We start from the raw sequence: 22696 nt of genomic DNA on the forward strand, positions 1-22696 counted from the left end.
AGAGATGAACTCACTGACAGACCAGACATAGCTGGAGAGAGAATTGATGAACTTGAAGCTATGTAATGGAAATTATGTAAACCAAAACATAAAGATAGAAGGGAGTGAATAAAACAATATATATGTGGGACAATATCAGATGGTATAATATGTATGTAATTGGTGTCCTAGAGGAGAGAAAATAAGGCAAAAGATGAAAAAGAAAATAGCTAAGACTTTTCCAAAATTAGTAAAAGATAAGTTGCAGATCTAACCATCTTGATTAATCCCAACTAGGAAAACTCCCTCACCATCAGCCCCCAAAATGAACATAAACACAATCAAATTACTGAAAAACGAAGATAAAGGAAATATTTTGAAAAGAGTGAGAAAAAAGAAACATTACATGTAATGGGATAATCATAAGAATCACAACAGATTTGCCAGAAGCTATGCAAAGCAAAAGATAAGGTCTTGACACTTTTAGGATGCTGAAAGAAAAAAAAACCTGCCAACCCAGAATTTTATCTCTCGTAAAAATACTTCTCAAAATTGAAGGTAAGCATCTGGGTTGTAGCTCAGTGGTAGAGTGCTTGCCTGGCATGTGTGAGGCCCAGAGTTTGATCCCCAGCACTGCATATAAATAAATAAATAAAACAAAGGCCCATCAACAACTAAAAAAAAAGGTTTGAAGAAAATGAAGTTTAATAAAGACCTTCGGATGAACAAAAGCTGAAAATTTATTACTGATGAAACTTTGCTTTAAGAAATGATAAAGGAAGTTTCTTGGGAAGAGAAAGATCTCAAATGAAAATTAGAACATACACACACACAAATTAAAGGAAGGTAAATACTAAATATATTTTTCTTTTTTAATCAATTTTCAATAATATATAGAGTATGAATATTATTGTTAAAAAAAACTACCATGATACATTTTAAAAACTTCCGAGTACACAATAAAAATTTAACTAATTTTTTTTGAAGTGGAAAGATTGCAAATTATTTTATTTTAATCTTGATGCTTATTTGCATTTCTAAATTGTCTGCAGTGAATCTATATTACATTTTGTGCTAAAATAGTATTTTATTCTTAAGTAATATTTATAATGTTCAGATTTTCAAGAGTTCTAAGCTTATAAAAGATTGCCTTACTTACCCCCCAATATATTATAAAAAATAAGAATAATAGGGCAAAAATAGAGGCTTTTTTTTCTGACTCATATGTCAATGACAATATATCTAACTTAGGCAATAAATAATGATTAAATTAAAGCCTCATAGATGCTGTTTACATTCTACTAACTGAAGGCCTGAAGCTAAAGCCATGTTCATGCCAAGAAAATATTCAGGATAAATTAGAATACTATTCCTTAGGTCTAGAAAGAGAGTCAAGACTTGATAGCTAAATATTAGTGAGAATGGTATCTATTTGTACCAAAATATCTTTTGCAAAATTTAACCTTGTTTTAACTTTTATATAAATATTTACATTTTACATTAAAACTAGCTATGTATTCTTTCCAGCTTTGATTGTAAAAGAATAATTTATAGCAAACAAACATGGAAGAAAGGAAAAAAATTACAGCAAACATATGCTAATCTTCTTTTGATTTATTTAATGAAGGCAATGAGGAGCTAGAATATTAGAAATTCAAGTCCAGAATCCAGGTACCATCTGCAAGGATTATTGCAAGGATCAGAGATAATGTGTGCAAAGACAAAACATGAGTACACAGTAAGCAGTTAATAAATGACAGTTATTCTTGGCTACTGGAGTGCACACAGGATGCATGAAGATACCTTTACCGCCACCAACAATGAAGCTAAGATAATACTTTACAAACAGCAGTTCCAGAATTCCCAGGCCCTGTTGATTTATGTTTTCCATACTTCTGAGAAGTACTTGGGTTCCAGAAATTTGAGAAGTTGTCTTCTCATTTTGCCAGGGAAATTTCTTGCCCAAAGAAATGGATGGCCCATGTGGAGAAAGAAAAATGACTGCTAATGCAGTTGATATATCTTCCCACCCACACACAGAGAAGTTCTCCTAAAGTTCCAGTAGGAAAAGTACCTTCCACAGAGGCAAACAAGTAACAGTTTGACTTGGAAATTTTTTAAAAGCTAAAACAACTGTTGAATTATTTGCCACCCTGATTTCTCCCCCACCCAAATTTTTAACCACTAAAAGGGAAATTTTGGTGTCAGTGCTGCAACCTCAATACTAAATGATCTCTGTCCTGCATCCAGAGTATAATTCAGCTGTTTGACTACAGTAGTCAAAACCTCCTTAAAAGGCCAAAAGCTTAATAAAAACATTGAACAATGTTTTACCTCTTTCATTTACTTTTAACAAAAGGGATCTAATGAAACATACTTCATACTTACTTAGTTGATTTTTTTTTTTATCAAGTTCACGGACCTGAAAGTTTTAGAATTTTAATTTTTGACAAGTATAACTAGATGAAGGGGAAATTATTCAAAGTAACAAAATTATTTCATTCCCTTTTTTTTTTTTCAGAATCAGGAGTAAGATGCTGTGGGTTGAGGAGAAGGCAGAATTGGAAAGACTGTGGGGCTCAGGCTGCTAACCTGAGACTGCCCCCTCAAAAATGAGAGTAAGATTAAAGGAGAGAATATATTTATATTCACGAGGGATGTCTGGAAAGAATAAATCAAAGCAAGACAGAGAAGTGAGAAAAGAATATAAGAGGACCCAAAACTCTCATCTCCCCACCAAAAACAAATCAAAGAAGAGCTGGCTGAGCAGTAGGCTAAATGGTTTTTGTTGTCTGATTGAGCTTGGAGAGAGGAAAAATATCATGGTATTGGGAACACAGCCCGAAGGACAAGGGGAAAAAACACTCCTGTGCAGAGAAGGGCACAAAAGGAGGAACAAAGCTCTGGCAGGTGACAAGATAAAGCCTGCAGGGACAGAAAGGCAAACAGACAAGTGCGAGTGAACCAAAAACAGATTAACAGATGACAGAACAGACAGAGGAGACTGAATAGGGAGAAGCTCAAAGAGGAGCAGGCAGGGGCAGAATGCCTAGTTCTCATTTCCAAAATGGGGAGCTCTAGAAAGAAAGAACAAGTACCTTCCAGAATCTTGTTGTCTTGTTCACTGATAATCTCCAACACCTTGAATGGTGCCAGGTATATAGTGAATGCTCACTTCATTGTTATTGAATGAATAAGTGATATATATATATAGAAAACAGAAAGCTGAACGACCTGAGAAAATGCCACATGCCTCAGGACATTTATCATTCAGTTGGCAGAAAAGACACCAAAGAGCTAGGCTCTGTTTATAGCAAAGCCAAAGGATACTCACCTTGGGGCCAAGTTTGGTTTCCCTGATGTAAAACCAGTCAAGGATCCAAATGAAACAGGCAGGTGTCACACCAAGACTGACTGAGAGGCAAAGGGGTGGTGGAGGGTGGTCAAGCTTAGAAGTTCCTGTCCACACATCTCTCCCCCAAAGACCTGATCATCTAGCCTCTCTCCTTTGAAGATTATTTCTATTGAGTTTTCCCAAAATACAAAAAACCAACCAAAGCTCTGAATATGCTCAGCTATTCAAAAACACTAATATCTAGACAAGAACTTTTCTGCTAACCTAACAACCAGTAGGAAGGGTCCCAGGGCAAATAGGCCCAGGACAGGAGATTTCCCAAAAGCCCTACATGCAAAGACAATGGATTCAGTGAAGGGAGATGGGGTCAGGTTGGTTGTATATCCACAGATGATTCTTCTCACTCCACTGCCAATCTCCAAAGTGGAACACAAGGTTGGTAAGGTAGAGAAGCAGAGGTGAGTCCGCTGCAGACTTGTCTGACAACTGTGGCTCTATGATACTCACAAAAATAGAAATAGGTTTAGGGTTTAGACTGATATGGTTACACAGAGCTTAAAAGGAAAAAAGAAAGGAGGAAATTGACCTCTATATTCTGGGTGGGCATAAGAAGCTTGGAAGTTGCCACTCCACCTGAAAAATAATAAGTAAAAAGGAGAACAAACTAAAAAACTAGCAATTCTTAGATCATTAAGAGAAATGAAGTCATAGGGCAATCTGCTGCTCCCCAAATTGGAGAGACAGATACAGAAACAGAGAAAATCACAACACATTAGGGCAAGCATCAGTGCAAACAAAACAAAACAAAACAAAACAAAACTCTGAATTTGGTTGATGAATTGCTAGAGGATAGGTGTGGACAGGGTTGAAAATCCAGGGGACCTAGTCTGGAGGAGAGGGGTCCCCTATGCTTTATATTTAGGAAAACGTAACCAAGTTTTCACAGTAAATATCACAGAAAAATCCCTTCATGCTTATAGCAGGGGGAAAAGAAAAGGAACATTTTAAAATATTCCAGAGCATTCTGTTCTTCTTGGTAAGGTCTACATTTAGGATTAACTAGTCAACTGAAGGAAAATATCCAACTGCAGGTAGCTCTAGTCTCTAGTCTCCCATATGGGAGAAAGTACATATCAAACTCCAGTTTATTCTAGCCATTTTGCCCTACTTAAAGGGGGAGGGGGAAAAAAACAACAACTGAGAAATGTACATGAAGTTTACAATCCAGAGGCATAAATTCACCAGAGACTGAGATTTAGTCATAAGGCTATAGAATGCTTCTTGTCCCCCCATTCTTTACTTCCACTCTGCTAAGGCCTATAGATAGCAGTACATCATGTCCAGATATAAAGAAAAAATTATGAGGCATACTAAAAGGCAAAAATAAAAAACACAGTTTGAAGAAATAGAACAAGTATGGTAAGGATGTTGGAATTACCACACAGGGAATTTAAAACAACTATGATTAATAACTAGAGGTTCTAATGGATAAAATATACAGCATAAAAGAACACACAGGCAGTATATGCAGAGACAGAAATACCAAGAAAGAACCAAAAAGAAATATTAGAGATTGAAAATACCATAACAGAAATGAAGAATGCCTTTGATGGGCTTATAAGTAATCTGAACTCAGTGGAAGAAAGAAATCTCTGAGATTGAAGAAATATGAATATAAACGTTGAAAACTGAAAAGCAAAGATTTAAAAAGACTGAGAAAACAATACAAAATACCCAAGAACTGTGGGACAACTACAGAAGTCATAACACACTTGTAATAGGAATGCCAGAATAAGCAGAAACAGAGAAAAGATCACAAGAAGTATTTAAAACAATAATGACTATGAATTCCCCAAAATTAATGTCAGAAACTCAACCACATATCCAGGAAACACAGAAAATGCCAAGCAGGATAGATGTAAAACAAAAAGGAAGGAAAGAAACAATCCTATACCTAGTCATAAAATTTTCAAACTACAGAAAATCAAAGATAAGGAAAAAATCTGAAAAAAACCAGAGGGGAAAACCAAAAAACTGATAGAATGGTGAGGAATAATAGATGAATACACCAGTACAGCTGAAGACTTCAACAGCCCTCTACCAGGAATGGACAGATCTATCAGAAAATTTGTAAGGACAAAGTTGAATTCAACACCACCTATCCGTGGGAAGTAACTGACAACTATCAACTACTTGGTCCAACAATAGCAGAATACCTATTGTATTTTTCTCAAGTTCACATAGAACATTCACCCAGATAGACCACATTTGGGCCATAAAACACTCCTTAGAAAATTTAAAATAATAAAAATGATACAATGTCTATTCCTAGACCACAGTAGAATGAAACTAGAAGTCAATAACAGGAAGACAACTGGAACATCCCCAAATACAAAGAAATACAATACATTTCTAAATAACATATGGGGCAAAAAAAAATCTCAAAAGACATTAAACAATTCTTTGTATTAACTGAAAATCAGAACACAACTTATCAAAATTTGTAGGGTGCAGTAAAAACAGTGCTTAGAGGGAAATTCATAGCATGAATTCATATATTAGAAAAGAAAGATCTAAAATAGATTATCTAAGCTTCCACCTTAGCAAAAAAGTTCAAACTAAATCCAAAGCAAGAAGAAGTAAAGGAATAATAAAAATTAGAGCAGAAATCAATTAAATTGCAAACAGGAAATCAATAGAATCAGCAAAACCAAAAGCTAGTTCTTTGAAAATATCAATGAAATATAAGCCTCTAGCTAGGCTCAAAGAGGACACAAATTACTAATACCAGAAATGAACAAATGATATCTAAAGATTCCATGAGCATTAATATAGAGTAACACAGGAAGACTACGAACAGGCGTATGCCTGCAAATTTGATAACCTAGATGAAATGGACCAATTCATTAAAAGGTACAATCTGCCAAAACTCACACAAGAAAAAAAAGATAACCTGAACAGACCTATGTTTACTAAGAAATTAATCAATAATTAATAACCTTCCCAAGCAGAAAGGACCAAACCCAGATGAGTTTACTAGTTCACATATTTATGTGAGATATTGGTTCTCTCTATATACCAGTCTCTTTTATAAAACAGAGGCAGAGGAAATACTTCCTAACTAATTGTATGAAGCTAGTATCATCATAAAACCAAAACCACACAAAAAAGTGAAATAGGGCTGGGGATGTGGCTCAAGCGGTAGCGCGCTCGCCTAGCATGCGTGCGGCCCGGGTTCGATCCTCAGCAGCACCACATACCAACAAAGATGTTGTGTCCGCCAAGAACTAAGAAAAAATAAATAAATGTTAAAATTCTCTCTCTCTCTCTCTGTCCCCCTCTCTCTCTCACTCTCTCTTTAAAAAAAAAAAAAAAAAAAAAAGTGAAATAAATGGTATATTCATTAGAAAAGAAGAAATAAAACTGTTTGTTCACAGATGACATGACCTATTTTGTAGAAAATCTGAAAAAAATCACAAAAGAATCAATATACAATTATAACAAGGTTGCCACTCACTACAAGGTTCATATTAAAAAGTCAACTGGCTTTCTATATACCAGCAATAAAGAAGTGGAATTTTAAACACAATACTATTTACATTAGGACCCCCCAAAATGAAACCCTTAGATATAAATCTAATAAAATATGTATAGATCTATATGAGGAAAACTATAAAATTCTGATGAAAAAAATCAAAGAAGACCTATATAAATGAGACTTATCCCATACTTATGGAGAGGAAGACTTAATATTGCCTATATGTCTGTTCTTCCTAACCTGATCCACAGATCCACTGCAATTCCAATCGAAACTAAAATTCTTCCGTAGATGCTAACAAAGTGATTCTATAGTTTACATGTGGAGGCAAAAGACCCAGAATTGTCAACACAATATTGAAAAGTAAGAACAAAGTTGGAAGACAAACATTATTTGACTTATTATAAATATCAAAACAGTGGAGTATTGCTGTAAGAATAAATTAATAGACCAATGGAACAGAATAGAGAGCCCCAAAATAAACCCACAAAAATATAGCCAAATGATCTTTAATAAAGGAACAAAATCAATACAATGGAGAAAAGACAATCTTTTTAACAAATAGTGCTAAAAAGCTGGACATTCATGTGCAAAAATATATATATATATATATGAATATAGACTCAGACCTTACACCCTGCACAGATAAGTAAATCAAAAAACTAAATGTAAAAACAAAACTACTAGATGGTAACACTGGAGAAAATCTAAATGAATTTAGATTTGGAAAATAACTTTTTAGATACAACACTAAAGACCCAGTCCACAAGAAAAAAAAAATGATGGATAAACTGGACATCATTGAAATGTAAAAGTTTTCTGCAAAAGAAACTGTCAAGAGAATGAAAAGAAGCCACAGGCTGAGGGAAAATGTTTTTATAAGACTTATCCGATTAAGGACTATTATTCATAATATACAAAGAACTCTGAAAACTCAACAATGAGAAAACAAATAACCCAATTTCAAAATGGGCCGAGGATCTTAACAGATACCTCATAAAAAGAGATAAAAGATGGAAAAGAAGTATATGAAAAGAGGTTCTACTTTATATGTCATAGGGAAAATGAAAATTAAAACAATAATGAGATACCACTATACATCCATTAGAATGACTAAAATCCAGAATATTGACAACACCAAGAACTGGTAAGGATACAGAGCAACAGAAACTCATTGCTAAGAGGAATACAAAATAATAATGACACTTAGAAGACTGTTCAGCTATTATTTACAAAACTGAACATATTCTTACCATACAATCCCGCAGTCACTTTCCATGGTATTTACCCAAAGGAAGTGAAAACCGATGTTCATATAAAAGCCTGCGCATGGATGTTTATATGCATATTACTAAGTGAAAGAAATTAAACTTCGCACTAAAGGATTCTAATTATAGGATATTCTGGAAAAGGCCACACCATCAAGAAAATAAGATAAGTAGTTGCCCAGGGGTTGTGGGAGCAGGAGGAATAAAGAAAGAGTACAAAGTACTTTTAAAGTAGTGAAAAGACTCTGCAGGACTCAAAAATCATGGCTATTTAATCCATTATAAATTTGTCCAAACCCATAGACTGTACACCTCCTAGAGTGACTCCAAATGTGTCAATGTACACTCATCAGTTGTAGCAAAAGCCTGCTCTGTGAGAGATGTTGACGATGGGGGACAGGTGGGGACAGAGGTATATGGGAATTCAGTGAACCTTCTCAATTGTGCTGTAAATTTAAATTTTCTCTTAAAAAATGAAGGTTTTTTTAATTAAAAAAAAATGAAAGTGTCCCTGAGAGAAGTGATTCTCATTCTTAAAGGGGATAAAGGACCCATAATCACAGATTAGGGGACAACTCAAACTCAATTGCCTTTCTTCCTGGAATGGCAGTATTTCTACATTTTCTTATCTTCCTAGTGCACCAGAACAGAAGCGTTTTCCCTCTTCTGAATCATTCTATCCACCTTCTCTTGTTCATCCCATCACCATGGTGACGAGACAAGGACCTTGTTTTATGTGTCTGGATTAGCTTCCTTCCTGGATACTTCAAAATGCATAGGACTGTGTCTGCTTATTATCTCGAAAAGAATTTCTTTCCTAAAGTGAGAATCAATGGAATGAGCGAAGCATTAGGAAAAACAGTCTCTGGGTTTTATCTTCATTCTGACATCTCAATAAAATCATTTAAGATTCTAGTTTCTGCACACTAAATGGAGACAGGAAGGCTACCCTCTTGCTTCACACACACACACACACACACACACACACACGCACAATGTGTAAGAGTGAGTAATTACTGTGTTAAGGCAGAACAACTAAACAATTATTGCTAAGTGCTCACCCCATATCTATTCACCTTTTCTACCTTAGGAAAAAAATCAGAATTTTATTCAAACATATTAACCATGAGAATCCATTTCCCCATCTCCCTTAAGCATAAATATGAACAGTGAGAGGTAATTGGAGAGGCTGTGCACATCTTCTGGAAAGGCTCCTTAAAGGTGACTCCACAGTGTGCCCCTTGGCCTCTCCGGCTTCCTTCTGGTTGGACCTTAGTAGTCCACTTGGACCATGACATGGCCCTGAGATGAATGCCACATGCTAAAGGTGTGCAGAAAGTTAAAAGAACCCAGCTCTCTACTGACCTGGTAGTGCTCCCCTCCAGAATTCTTTTTATTGTTATAGAAATAAACTTCTATCTTGCTGAAGCCAAACACACCTCCTGACTGCTAGACCTACTCTCCACCTTAAGGGTGTCTCATTTCCAAGTTCATCCCAACATTGGCCCACCTTAGGCCAAGGTACAGGTGGAGGCTCCCAGCCTGGCCTGCCTCCTTCTCTTGCCACCTCTATCTCTGTCCACTCTTGTGGATATCTAAGCTCACGTTTTTGAGCTTGATTCTCCAGGCTAATCCTGTCCTCTGGCCACCCTTCAGGCCTAGAGTGCACACATACCTCCTACCTACCAAGAAGACAGAACCCAGGGAGAGACTCGTGTAGGTTCCAGAAGTGAGCTCAGGACCACCTGGGCAAGGAACTCTAAGATCCTAGGAACCCAGCCATGGTCTACAAATCAGAGAAGGTTCCAGGTGCATGCTCCTTTAGTCCTGTGATCTTCACAACCTATGAGAAGAAGCTCATCCATTTAAGGCACAAGACCCAGGGCAGGGGCCCTAGTTACCAAGGTCTAAAGGTGATGCTATTTGCTTCTCTCCCTTTTACCTCCTGATGCTCGTCGTTCACAACTTGATAATACAGCCAATCGGGAAGTAGCCTCCTTAGCAGCTTGTTATATCTGGGGAAATCGTCTTTTAGGGGAAAAGTCTGGGACTACAGCTTAAACTGTGTTATTTTCCTGTTACTCTTAATGCTGGGACTATTTTCTTTCATTAGACCATATAATGGAAAGTCAATTAAGCCTGGCTTCCTGCCACTCCTGTCTGTGGCAAGTTGTCATTAGGGTGGCTAAGCACAAGTTTATCAATCAACTGCAATGTCTGTGCTTGTGTGCTGAGTGGACTTGAGGAGCCCCTCTGAGTCCTGGGTCTCGATCATTTGTGCAGTCCTGTGGATGAGGAGACTCTCCAAGAGGCACTTAGCTGGATCTGTTTGCGCCCTGTGAGGGCAGAGAGTCTGCTACAAAGTCTGAACACCCAACCTCAAAAAGGGACAGCTGCCCTCCAAGAACCAGACAGGAGCAGGTGGGAATTTGGCAAGAGAAGAACTCTATAAGGTGCCTCGCTGAAATCACTCTGGACTGTGCCTCAAATGCAGGTGGGCACCTTTCTCTGTTACTTAGGAAGCCCTCCACTCAGCCCAGGGGAATAAGGACTGAGATCTGATGTGACAATGATGCTAACAAGAAGATGCTCCCCTTCAGCTCCCACCCATCACACAATGACTTCCGTTCCTGTAAGGAACCTGTCTCTTCCACATGGCCTGACTGACAGAACCAGTAAAACTGGCTTTGTGAACAGGAAAAAATCAAACAATTGCAGTGCTTTGTGCTTCTTGGAAGCTTTCTTCATTGAGTTCAGCGATTCTACGCTTTATTTTGGATCATGGATCTCTATGTTGGATAAGTACCAAAGGCCATGAGTGCTTCTAAGTATATCTAAAAACTGCTGTATGCCTTTCAAGCAGTGAGACGCGTTAAAAATCTTTCTAGTTGGGGAGAGACTGCCTTTCCTGAGGCTAGCCAATCCTAAATCCTAAGGGACAACTATGGTCCCAGCCTGGAGCTGGTCCCTTCAATGTACAAATCAGAGCCAGGCCTCCTCAGTCTGACCCAGGAACTCAAAGAGTCAGTCTTCCTCCACCTTAATGATTTCAGGCAACCAGGGACCATTCACACAGCTCAGAGCCTGTGGAAGCTACTCAGACCACCCTGTCTTGAACTATTCCTTTTCTTTCCCCAGGAAACCACAATAAAAGCTTAACACTTTCCCCCGGCTTCTGCTTGCTGCTTTCTGACCACACGGAGGCCTCCCCATGTCACCCCTGTGTACTATGCCAAGCTGCTTTTTCCAAGTACCAGTAAATGTAATGTGATTTGTTTTACTGGGCCTCTCCTGTGTCTCCTTTTGATTTTGTACCTGACTGATCATCATATAAAAAATACACAAAACAGGATAAAGAGAGGGCCTGGGTTAATGATTTATGAGCTCCCTTCTGGTGCTCAAGTCCAGGGGTTCAGTATAGCTCTATGAAATGGCAAGTGTGTTAAACAGCCTTTGCCCCATCTTCCCCTGACCATCTCCTCATCTTCCAACTAGCTCAGAGGCTAGTTGCTCCCATAAGGCTGTCCCTCCCCTCCTGTCCCCAGCAGTTATGTTCCCAGGGTGTCCTGTACTATTCTGCAGGTTTCCTCTTACTAGGGTATAATTATAATTAATCTGTGGATTCCCTGCTCCTCTGCGAATTCTGGGAGGACAGAGGCCAATATTCTTGTAAAAAAAAAAAAAAAATATATATATATATATATATATATATATATATATTTAGTTGTAGATGAATACAATACCTTTTATTATTTTTTAAAATTTTTTATGCGTTGCTGAGGACCAAACCCAGTGTCTCATAAATGTGAGGCAAGTGCTCCACCACTGAACTACATCCCAGCCCAACAGAAGCCAATCTTTAGAGCTGTATCCTCAGCATCAATGCCCAGAAGTTAGCTCCAGGGCCTCTGCGAAACAAAGATGTGAATGGATTGTTTCTGATGGGTGCACCTCCCTTTGGTCACCTGACTGGCGATGGAAGATGTTCTCGGGTAACTATTTAGGGAACTTGCTGAAATAGCCTTTGTTCTTCAGCCTGCATTTAGAAACAGTCTTTGGATCTATGTACCACCAGTCCACACATAATGAATCAGATGTCAGCATTTTTTTTTAAAGGGAAAAGATGAAGGGAAAAAAATTCTATTTTTATGATCTAGGAAACCCAGACTATTATATCCGGCTCAGTTCTCGTTAATAAAACAAGAGAGCCTTGCCTTCTCATTTGAGCTCTTCAGATTAATCTGATTGTCCCAAAGCATTACTAATTGTATAGCAACATCATTTATTTCACAGAATTGGAAATGACATACATATCCAACACAGTGACGGTTGAATAAACTATGACATGCTTGACTGATGGATTCTCCTGCAGGCTTTGACAACAGTGTCCACAATATAATCTGAAGTTAAAAGTGAGACATAAAATCATATGCAGTGTGACTGCCATCATGCCAAATATATCAAATATATGTGTAAAAAATTAAAGGAGATGCTACAGAATATTAATAGTGGCTGTGTTTATGGACTCTGGATAATTTTTCTATTTCTCTGAAGTTTTTAGCTTTTTCTCTAATGACCTTTAAGATTTTACTCTCATGGTGAAAAACCAAAATCAACAAATCATTTAATTACTGAATGAAACTGCTCTAAATCTTTTGGCTGTTGATCCTGGGTGTGTCTGCTTGAAAAAGAGCTGTGTTGATGTACAGGGAAGACCCCTGGTGAAACCAATAGAAGCAGAGATGGAAACCTGAGGGACCCTCCAGAGCAGCAGGTGCCTGTGCAGGAACCATCATCGGTGACATGCAGGAGCTCTTGTGATGGGCCAGACACTGTCTGTGGTTTTTTTTTGTAAATCTTCATAAAAGTTGCAGGAGATTAAGTATGCCTATTATTCCCATTTGGTGATAGTGAGGATGGTTACTGGGGATTGAACCAGGGACACTTTATGACTGAGCCACATTCCCAGCCCTTTTTAGTTTTTTATTTTGTGACAAGGCCTCGCTAAATTGCTGAGATGGGCCTTGAACTTGTGATCCTCCTGCCTAAGCCTCAGGATCTCTGAGATTACAGAAGTGTACCATAATGTCCAGCTGTGACTCCCATTTTATAGATGAACTTGAGACTCAGTATTAATACATTTGCTGGGAAGTGGGGAGTACAGTTTGATCCAAGGCAGTCCACCTCCACCGTCTGCCATTTTCTCTCTACCCTCCCTCCAGCACAAGAGGAGAGAGTGCTGGGAAAACAAGCACATTCTGGGCCACTCTTACTTTCATGCAAGGATACTTGTGTCAGACAAAGGCACAGCCTCTATTTCCATTTTCAGCCTGAACAAATGCCATACAGATGAGTCCTCAGAAGACACCAATCTCTCAGTGGAGATGGTCTCTATAAACACTTACCATCTTATCACAAAGCTCTGAGCAGAGCATGGTCCAAAAGCCATCCTCTTTTTTTATACATAAATGCATTGCTTTAGAGGCCATATAGGCCCATTTATTAAATAGTCTCAGCATAGCCAACCTTGCAGACCTGGACCAACATGGATAGAGTACATTCCAACTTTCCAGCTGAGAGGTGAACAACAGGTGCCTCTGTACTTGCCAGAGCAATTACAGTCATATGCTTGTTGAAAGTAGTCACCCTCCAAATACCAACCAACTGAATACACTTGGCTCACACCATTGGGGCACACAGCTGCTTTGAGGCTCCCTGTTATGAAGTCTTATTTTCTCAGCACAGAAACCTACTAGTGAAAAGTCTTTGTGAGTGGAGGGAAGGGGAGAAAACTTCAGGAGAACAGAGCAGGACACCTGGAGAGAATCTGTCCTGTTGGAGTCAAGATTGTCAGTAAAATAAACTCTGCCTTCATCCCTCCCTGGAATCTTTCAATGGGGAAGAGAGGAAAACAGAAACAGGTTTCAGAAAATCAGCCCTGCAAGATTAGCCTGGAGGAAGGGATCCCTGGGGCTTCATATAAATCCATTATAAATGAAATTCATAATTTCAAATAAACTTTCTAACAGGGAGAACTTAATGAGCAAAAGGAAATTAATAAATAGAGGTAAATCCTGAAAATAAGACCCACTCATTAGGAAAATGCTTGAGAAGAATGCTATCCAGGTATGATTGTGCTCTCTTTGCCCGGCCCCTGAGGGACACCTCTGTGATGCGCATTCACTTACTTTCTCTGGAACTGGACCACAGGATCAGCAAGCAGGTCAGAGACGTCAAGCTTTCTCCCCTTCTCAATGACATCTGGATGCTTGCGAACCAACAGCCACCCGACGTGGGAGAAGAAGAAGCCTCTGCGGGCATTGTGAGGGTCAGCATCTGTCTCCGAGTACTTGTGGTGGGCTCGGTGGTCCCTGGCCCACTCGAAGATGTCATTCTGCAGAGAGAATGCAGAAGCCAAGTGAAGGGACTGAATGCCCGGGTGCTTCCTGGGAAGCTGCTCGGCCTCCTGGTCCTGAGGCTCATTTCCACTCTCCTCCCGTCTTCTCCCCACAGTCCCTCCACCTCAAGTTCAACCCTGCAGGGAGGTCTAGGTGGGTTTCATCAGAACAAGAGAAAATCCTCACTTAGAGGGAACCTCAGCTTGTGTGTGAGATGTGCCCATTGCAGAAGGGTTCAGGTTTGTTGGGTGAACTAGAGGGGAGACCTGGAAAAAAGTTCTGGGAGCTACTGAAGCCTCCTAAGAGATAACCTATGTAAAGAAAGAGAGATCCCATATTCAGATGAGGTTGTCAGAGGAGAGGGTTGACCTTGAGTGTGAAAGGGGTGTTGGTTCTTACACAGAACTCTCTGCCTGCCTCCCCCACTTCAATGGGCTTCTAGTGAGATGCCAGTAAGTAAAAACCCCCAAGAGGTACCTCTCCAAACCCCAGCAAAATACCAAGGCACAAATGACTTTGCTTTAGGACTATTCTAACACAGTGTAACAGAAAGAGAGGGGAGGCGACTTTGGCTCTGTGAGGCAGTACTCACCAGTGCTTCTCTACTTGGCAAGGACAGGACAGCACTCACCCAATCTCACAGAACCCAAGAAAGGAGAGGTGCCAGAGCTGGAGTGGGCATCACCCTACTGACCCTCTTGTGCTGGGAGACTCTGGGAGGCTGTTAGGTGGCTGGAAGTCCTGGGTGAGTCATCAAGGGTAAGAATGGATGCATTTAGGCTGTTCTAATTAAAGAGACCTTATCTATAGTCATGGGTCTGTGAGAGCTACAGGCTTTCAACTTAAACTCAGTTTTTCCATTTTTTTTACATAGTTTTTTTAGTTGTAGTTGGACACAAAACCTTTATTTTATGTGGTGCTGAGGATCGAACCCAGTGCTTCACACGTGCTAGGTGAGTGCTCTACCACTGAGCCACAACCACAGCCCCAGTTTTTCCAATTTTTAAAAGTCTACAAAGCTTTAGCCAGACATGGTAGTGTACACCTATAATCCCGACAGCTCAGGAGGCTGAGGCAGGAGGATCGAGAGTTCAAAGCCAGCCTCAGCAACTTAGCGAGGCCCTAAGCAACTTAGAAAAACCCTGTCTCTAAATAAAATATTTTAAAAGCCTGGGGATGTGGCTCAGTGGTTAAGCATCTGTGGGTTCAACCCCGAATACTACCCTTTCTCCCTGACCAAAAAAAAAAATCTATAATGCTTTAAAAATTTGAAAGGCAATGTGATCGAGAAGTACTATCTTTGAAAGGAAATCAATCTGAAAATAAAAATTTATATAGTATATTAGCCTTTTCTTCTTATGAAAATGGTAGAAATATCTTATACCATAATATTCAATACTTGGTAATGTTCTTAGTAGGACTCTTCCATTTCATAGATTGTTGGCTTCATGCTGTTGATAAAAAGGGAAGGAATTGCTTCATTTTCAAAGTTCCAACATCTCTTTTAATCCAAAGGAGGTTCCTGAGTGTTTGGTGTCTCAGGCTCACCCAGTGTTACTAGACGGCTACTCAACTCACTCATCCCACAGCATCAATGAAAACGTTTCAAAGTTGCTTATCCCTTGAGTAAGGGAGAGACAAACAGAGACAGAGACAGGGACAGGCAGTAGAGAATCCGTAAGAAGTATATGCTCAGCTTTGAATCTGAAGAAAGAAAAGGAATGCCTAGAAGTCTGTGTTATGCAAAAATCATGGCCTGGCATACTGTAATATATAAAGAGGTCTTTAGATTTTTGCCAGTGTATTTAAACACAGTAGTTGGGAAAAGTGAGAGCACTTTATTATTTATAGTCACAGAATTTGGAGTTGAGAAATAATTTCAAATGCCAATCCAATTACTACAACCTAACATAATTTATTCCTTTTGCATTAGCTTATTGCTTTTATTGCAGTGCCCATCTGAAAATGATAAAGGAAGAAAGGAGAACACTCTGTCCCCCTTCACAGATGGAAAAGCTAAGGTTTTCATCTAGTAAGTCAAAACAACAATGGAGCAAAAGTATCCCTTGTCCAGTTCTCAGTTCAGCTTCCTGTCAATAAGACCTTGCCCTTATACTTCAAGTGTAGGGGCAAAGTCTTTTGAAGAGCACTCTCATTTTTCTTGTTAAAAGGTTATATCAGCTCTTTAATTTCATTCCATGCAAGTTTACAGAAACTGTAAGTGAGGAGTTCCAAGAGGAATTATTCTCACAAAATTAAACATTATGCAGAAACAAAACTAAACAAACAACCAAAAAAAAAAAAAAAAAGCATGAAGATGACAAGTTGAAACAGAGGTATTTATTTTAATTCCTTTTGCCTGGATAGCTTCCTGTCAGAAGCCACTTGACTGGAATGTGGAAGGAAGCCAGGGCTGTGGCCCTAGTCCAAAGAATCAAGCACACAACTGAGCCCCAGATACTTAAAGGTATATTTTTGTAGTCCTTTGTTATTGTTTTGTTTTAAACTATAAAGCTGCATCCAGTGGGGGAAAAAAAAAAGATTCAAAGAACAAGATGTGAGTCAACAACAGGACAGAAATATAGCAGGATTCATACATTGGACCCCCGGACCTTTTTCTTCCAATTTATCTGCATTTTGCTTCTGCTCTGGAGTGACAGGGAGTGAGCGCGTGGGTGGAGGAGGAGCCTGCCTGTGAGCAGCTGTGTGTACCTATGGTGCTTGGTACAGTCACTGTGTGCTTTTGAGACAAGGAAAAGGGAAAGCAGAGTACAAAGGAGGAAGAGGGGGGCAAACAACCTTGGGAAACGGGGAGAGCCCTGTACTGGAAGCCAAGGTCTAGGCCCAGCCATCTCCGGATCATCTCTCTCCCTCTCTGTGTTTACATAGTGCTGATCATGTTGGTCTAAAACTCTGTGGGTCACCCTGTCACCCTTGCTTCACAGAAAAGTGAAAAAGAATCCAGCACAGAGAGCTGACAAATGCCCACCAAAGCACTGTTGGTCCATCCGTATTCCATCCATGCCTGACCTGTGTGCACAGTGTCATGGGGACATGGGGTTGAACCCTGCAGCAATTCCAGAAGCCTCACATTTTAACAAATTATTAAATCTGCAACTTAGAGTTTATACTTAATGATAGGTTCTGGTAGATAACAGTCTTCACTAAGCAATCCCATTGCCTTCGAAAGCAGACACTTGCCATTTGTTTGCCGATCATTCCTGAGAAATAATTGGCGGCTGAAGGGACCTACATTAGTTCTAAGAGTCCTGGGCATAGCAGAGGCACAGGCAGAAAGGCATTTTTCACTTGTAGCATGCCTCAGTTTGGACTGGCCGAATTTCAAGTATTCAGTAGCCGCATAGAGCTAGTAGCCAGCACACCGGAACTCATGGCTTAAAGTGTCTTATACTTTAGATTTTACGAATTCAGTCTTGCCTACTGTTGAGAATGGGAAATTGGCCCAAACCTTATGAAGAGCAAATGGGCAGCACACATCAGAAGGCTTGAATTGTGCATACTTTTAATCTAGCAAGTCATTCTATGGAAGTTATCTTAGGGAAATAATCATGGTCGTGTGCAAAGATTTAACCACAGAGATACTCACTGTGGTCAACATTTGGGAAAGCCCCAAATTTCCACATAATAGGATTTTGTTGAATATCTTGTGATATAGTAATTAATTAAATGCTACTTGTGTTTATGTGTGCATGAGAGAGTATACATAAAAAGTTTATCTGTATGTAGAAAATTTCTACAAAGAAATAAAAAAAAAGTCTTAGAGTTGCTTCAGTGGAGAGAAATTGAGGGGTAAGGATGAGAACAAATTACTTTATGCTTTTTCTTTCTTTTTTTAAAATATTTTTTTCATTGTAGTTGGACACAATACCTTTATTTTATTTATTTATTTTTATGTGGTGCTGAGGATTGAACCCAGGGCCTCTCATGTGCTAGGCGAGTGCTCTACTGCTGAACCACAATCTCAGCCCCATATGCTTTTTCTTATACTCTGAAATTATTAAAAAAGAGCATCGATTAGTTTTGTAGTGAAAAAAAATTAACAAAAAAGGATGTTATGAACTGACATAGAATGACGAAGGAGAAAGTGGTTCTGTAGAAAGTAGTTTTCAAGCCTTACAGATATAGAGAATGTGGTGAGGCCTGAAGTCATTCCCAGGTCCTTGAAAGACGTAGAAGAACCCATTTTTGAGAAGACACCGTAAGTGCATGGAAAGCAGGGGTGTCTGCCTTTTCCTTTTCTTTTCTTTTTCAATTTTTTTTTCCGTTGTAGATGGACACAACACCTTTGTTTTATTTATTTATTTTTATGTGGTGCTGAGGATTAAACCTCACACATGCTAAGCAGGCACTCTACCACTGAGCTACAACCCCAGCCCCGTGCCTTTTTCTTATATCTATTCCAAGGTATATGATAACGCATGCTGGAGAGGCACATGTATTACATTGACATTGAGATGTGAAAACACTTCCTTTTCTGGGTCAAATCTCTCATCTTGGAGTGTAAGACTTTTTCTATTCATAGTTTTAGTTTTCTTATATTTTGAGGAAACTTTTCTATCTATAGCCAAAGAGACTTGTATACATTGCTATAATATATAGTATGATATTGACTATTATATATAGTGTATGTATATGCATATATTTGTGTGTATATACTATGCAGGATACAGTAGAGTTTTGTATGTAAGTAGTATATATTGTATATAACTAGTTTAAATAATAATGTAACTAAACTGTATGAAATTAATATTCTAGTATATAGTATTTTACAGCTTCATAGTATAGTATTAACATCTTATCAATCTGCAGTAAAAAAGGAAAATAGTTTTCAAAATAATATGTACACTGTGGATTTTTCATAAAAACATGTGTTTAAACAGAAAAAATAAAGGCAGTGTATAATTCAACCTGTTTACAGTGGTTCTCTATGGAATATGAGACTGTGAGTGATTTTGAATTTTTTCTATTAGTTTGCATTTTCTAAATTTTTATAAGTGGGGTTTTCATTTATAATATGGGGAAAAGACATTATTTTTTGAAAAAAGTTTCTGTATTCCTGGATGAAAATGTCCCAGCTTCTTCCATCAGTCCTATCTTACAAAAACTCTGTGAAGCAGTAAGATTCTAGCAATCCAGTCAGTTACTGTATCCTTAGGTCCACCTTCTTCCATCTGGGTTCTCATAGGCACTGATCAACCAATCACACCTCGACTGATGTGGCAACAACCTTGCTTGAACCCACCCTGTATCTATGCATCCAGTAGTGATAAGACTGATAACATCCCCACATGGGGTACCTGCTGAGACTGAAGACATTGAAACTGATCCTCCATCCACAAAGCCCTGGAGTGTCACCTTGGACATAAGCAAAGGCAACTCATCTCAAAAGCTCCAGCAAAGTCTGTTATAAAACTACATCTCCCCAACTTTCCTTTTAAGTTCAAAATAAACTCTTGACTCTAGTCATCTAAACTGGAGTAGGGAAAACTGTCTTTTAATGCTCGCAGAATTTCCACTAGCGGGCAAGATGAAGGCTCAGTGAACAGTGTGTGGCTTGTCCCACAGGACAGATCTGAAACCAGAATCATTGCTTGGTTTTCCCCTGGCCTAACATGTTTGCTTCTGACCAGACACTAATACAGTTGTTGTGTCCCCTAATTCAATTTTGTGGCTGCTTAAAGTTCCAAAAGGAGAACTTAACCAGGTGGCCTCAAAACATAGCCAAAGGGAATTCCACTTTTATTCATAACACGTCTTTATTTCAAGTCAGTAGTGAAATAGAAACTAAGTCCAACATGTCAGCTTGAACAGGAAGGTTTTAAAATAGAAAGTGTGTGTATGAGAAAGAGACAGACAAACAGAGACATTTAATCAAGGGTCAAATCAGGGGAGACACTGCTGCTTCCATTGCTTAGGATCTGTAAGGTTCTTTGGAAATCCACTGTCCCTGGGGTCTGAACTGAATCCCTTCCAGGTCAGATGCCTGGACAGAGGACCATTCAAACCGTGATGAAGATTCAGTGCTTTCCCCGTGGTTGATACTGAGTCAGCACTGATTTCCTTCTACATAATGCTGACAATCTGGAAGAATAGTCCAGAAAGTCCCCTGAAGGGGCCTGGCACTGGTCTGCACCACCTGGCAAATCGTGGCTGTCTGAGGGCAAGCTGCCACCTGCTGCCTTGCCCTCCTGTGGCTCTTGGCCAGTTTTAAAAGCTGAGTGAGAGTTGAAAAGCCAGTCTAAGTGGTTTCAAAAGTTTTTGCTGATGAACTGTAAAGACTGCAAAAAAGTAAATGGATGTTCATATTTTCTCCCGTACTCTTCATTTAAATCTCTTATAATGAGAATGTATTCAAATAAGATTTTTACACTTTTTAAAGATAGATATACTTTTTATAATGGGATTGAATGGGGGGGGGGTTTCCACCACTAAGATACATCCCCAGTGCTTTTAATTTTTTTTTTTTTGAGACAGGTTTCTAAGTTGTTTAGCAAGGCTGGCCTTGAACTTGCAATCCTCCTGCCTCAGCCTCCTGAGTTGTGGGGATTACCTAAATGCACCACTGCATCAGGCTTTTTAAAAAAAATATTTATTTAGTTGTAAATGAACACACAGTGTCTTTATTTATTTTTATGTGGTGCTGAGGATCGAACCCAGTGCCTCACACATGCGAGGCAAGCACTTTACCACTGAGCTACAGCCTCAGCCCCTACATCTGGCTTTTTTAATAAACATTTTTAAAATGTCTTGGCCAGTCTTCATATGAATATTTCCAATTTGAGTTTTTGAGGGATTGTTGGTCAGTGGTGTGACCATATTCTAGTCTCCTGAGCAGTCTAGAAAACAATGACACCTCCATAGCAATGAATACACTTGGCTCCCAGATCTCAATTTTTTAAATGCTATTCCCCACTAAAAGGAACCAGAGCCCTTGAAAAATGTCTCTTTCATACTAGGGTAGGAAAAGTACATGATGGCTTGGTGTGTGCCATTGTGCCAGAAAGAAAGTACTTTAAAAAAGGATGGGTTTTATCAAAAGGTGATATAGGAGTCCATTCATAGGGTCTCTCACTGGAAAAGCAGTGTAATTTGTGCATTGAAATGAATAATGACAGTAATGGATTATAATCCACTAAATTAAAAAATCATGGGCTCATAATAAATAAACAGGAAGAATTATACATATGTCCTTACTGTATGATGCCAACAAACAAATGTCATAGGAATAAGTGATCTGGGAAGAATCACCAATATATGTTAAAATTATTGAGTAAAAGTTTGATAAAGAGAAAATATTTTCATAGGCTAATAATATTTCTACATAAATTATTCATTAATTACAAAAGGAAAAGTAGCAATCTTACAGTGGAGAAACCTGATGGATATCACCCAAGAATTTGAAGTTCTTATCATCAATAGTATGACACAGTGATATCATGCACCTCTTTTTTTGTGTGTGTGGTTCTGGGGATTGAATCCAGGGCCTTGTGTATGTGAGGCAAGCACTCTACCAATTGAGCTATATCCCTAGCCCTCATATACCTCTAGTATGATGCTAAGAAGTATACAAGATCACTAATGTAGGGAGGGTTTCCCATATTTTTTATTGGTGCATTATGATCATACACAATGGAAAAATTCATATAAGCACACAATACTAATGTAGTGTCCATGCAAAAACTCACAGAAACCAATATGAAGAAATATGAGCAAATCCAACTGAGGGACATTTTATAAAGTAACGGGCCAATACATGTCATAAGATCAAAGAAAGAGCAAGGAAGCATTCTAGATGAAAGGAATCTAGAGAAATGTTACAACTCATTGTAATGCATGATCCTGAGCTGGATCCCAGACCAGGGCCCTAGATATAGTATTATATCAACATTAAATTTCCCGACTTCGGTAAGTGTACTAGCTCTATGTGAAAGTGTCTTTGTTATTAGGAAACACACACAGAGGTACTTAAGAACAAAGGAGCATGGTATCTGTAATTTACTCTTCAATGATTCAGAAAAAAAGATGAATGCACATACATACACATATGGAGAGAATAATAAAGCAAATGAGGCATTATGCTAATATTCAGTGGAAGTGGGTGAAGAGGATAAGGAATTCTTCCTACTATTTTTTCAAC

General features: G+C 38.8%; 1 protein-coding gene across 1 annotated transcript in view; it reads right to left on the reverse strand.

The window, feature by feature from the left end:
- Scd5 (stearoyl-CoA desaturase 5) overlaps positions 1–22696 on the reverse strand; it is a 138970-nt gene that overhangs the window by 23838 nt on the left and 92436 nt on the right. Inside the window, exon 3 of the mRNA XM_005339321.5 lies at positions 14329–14534. Within this exon, the coding sequence (XP_005339378.1) occupies positions 14329–14534 (206 nt within the window). The remainder of the gene's footprint in view (positions 1–14328; positions 14535–22696) is intronic.

This window comes from Ictidomys tridecemlineatus, chromosome 9 (assembly GCF_052094955.1).
Source record: "Ictidomys tridecemlineatus isolate mIctTri1 chromosome 9, mIctTri1.hap1, whole genome shotgun sequence".
NCBI lineage: Eukaryota > Metazoa > Chordata > Mammalia > Rodentia > Sciuridae > Ictidomys > Ictidomys tridecemlineatus.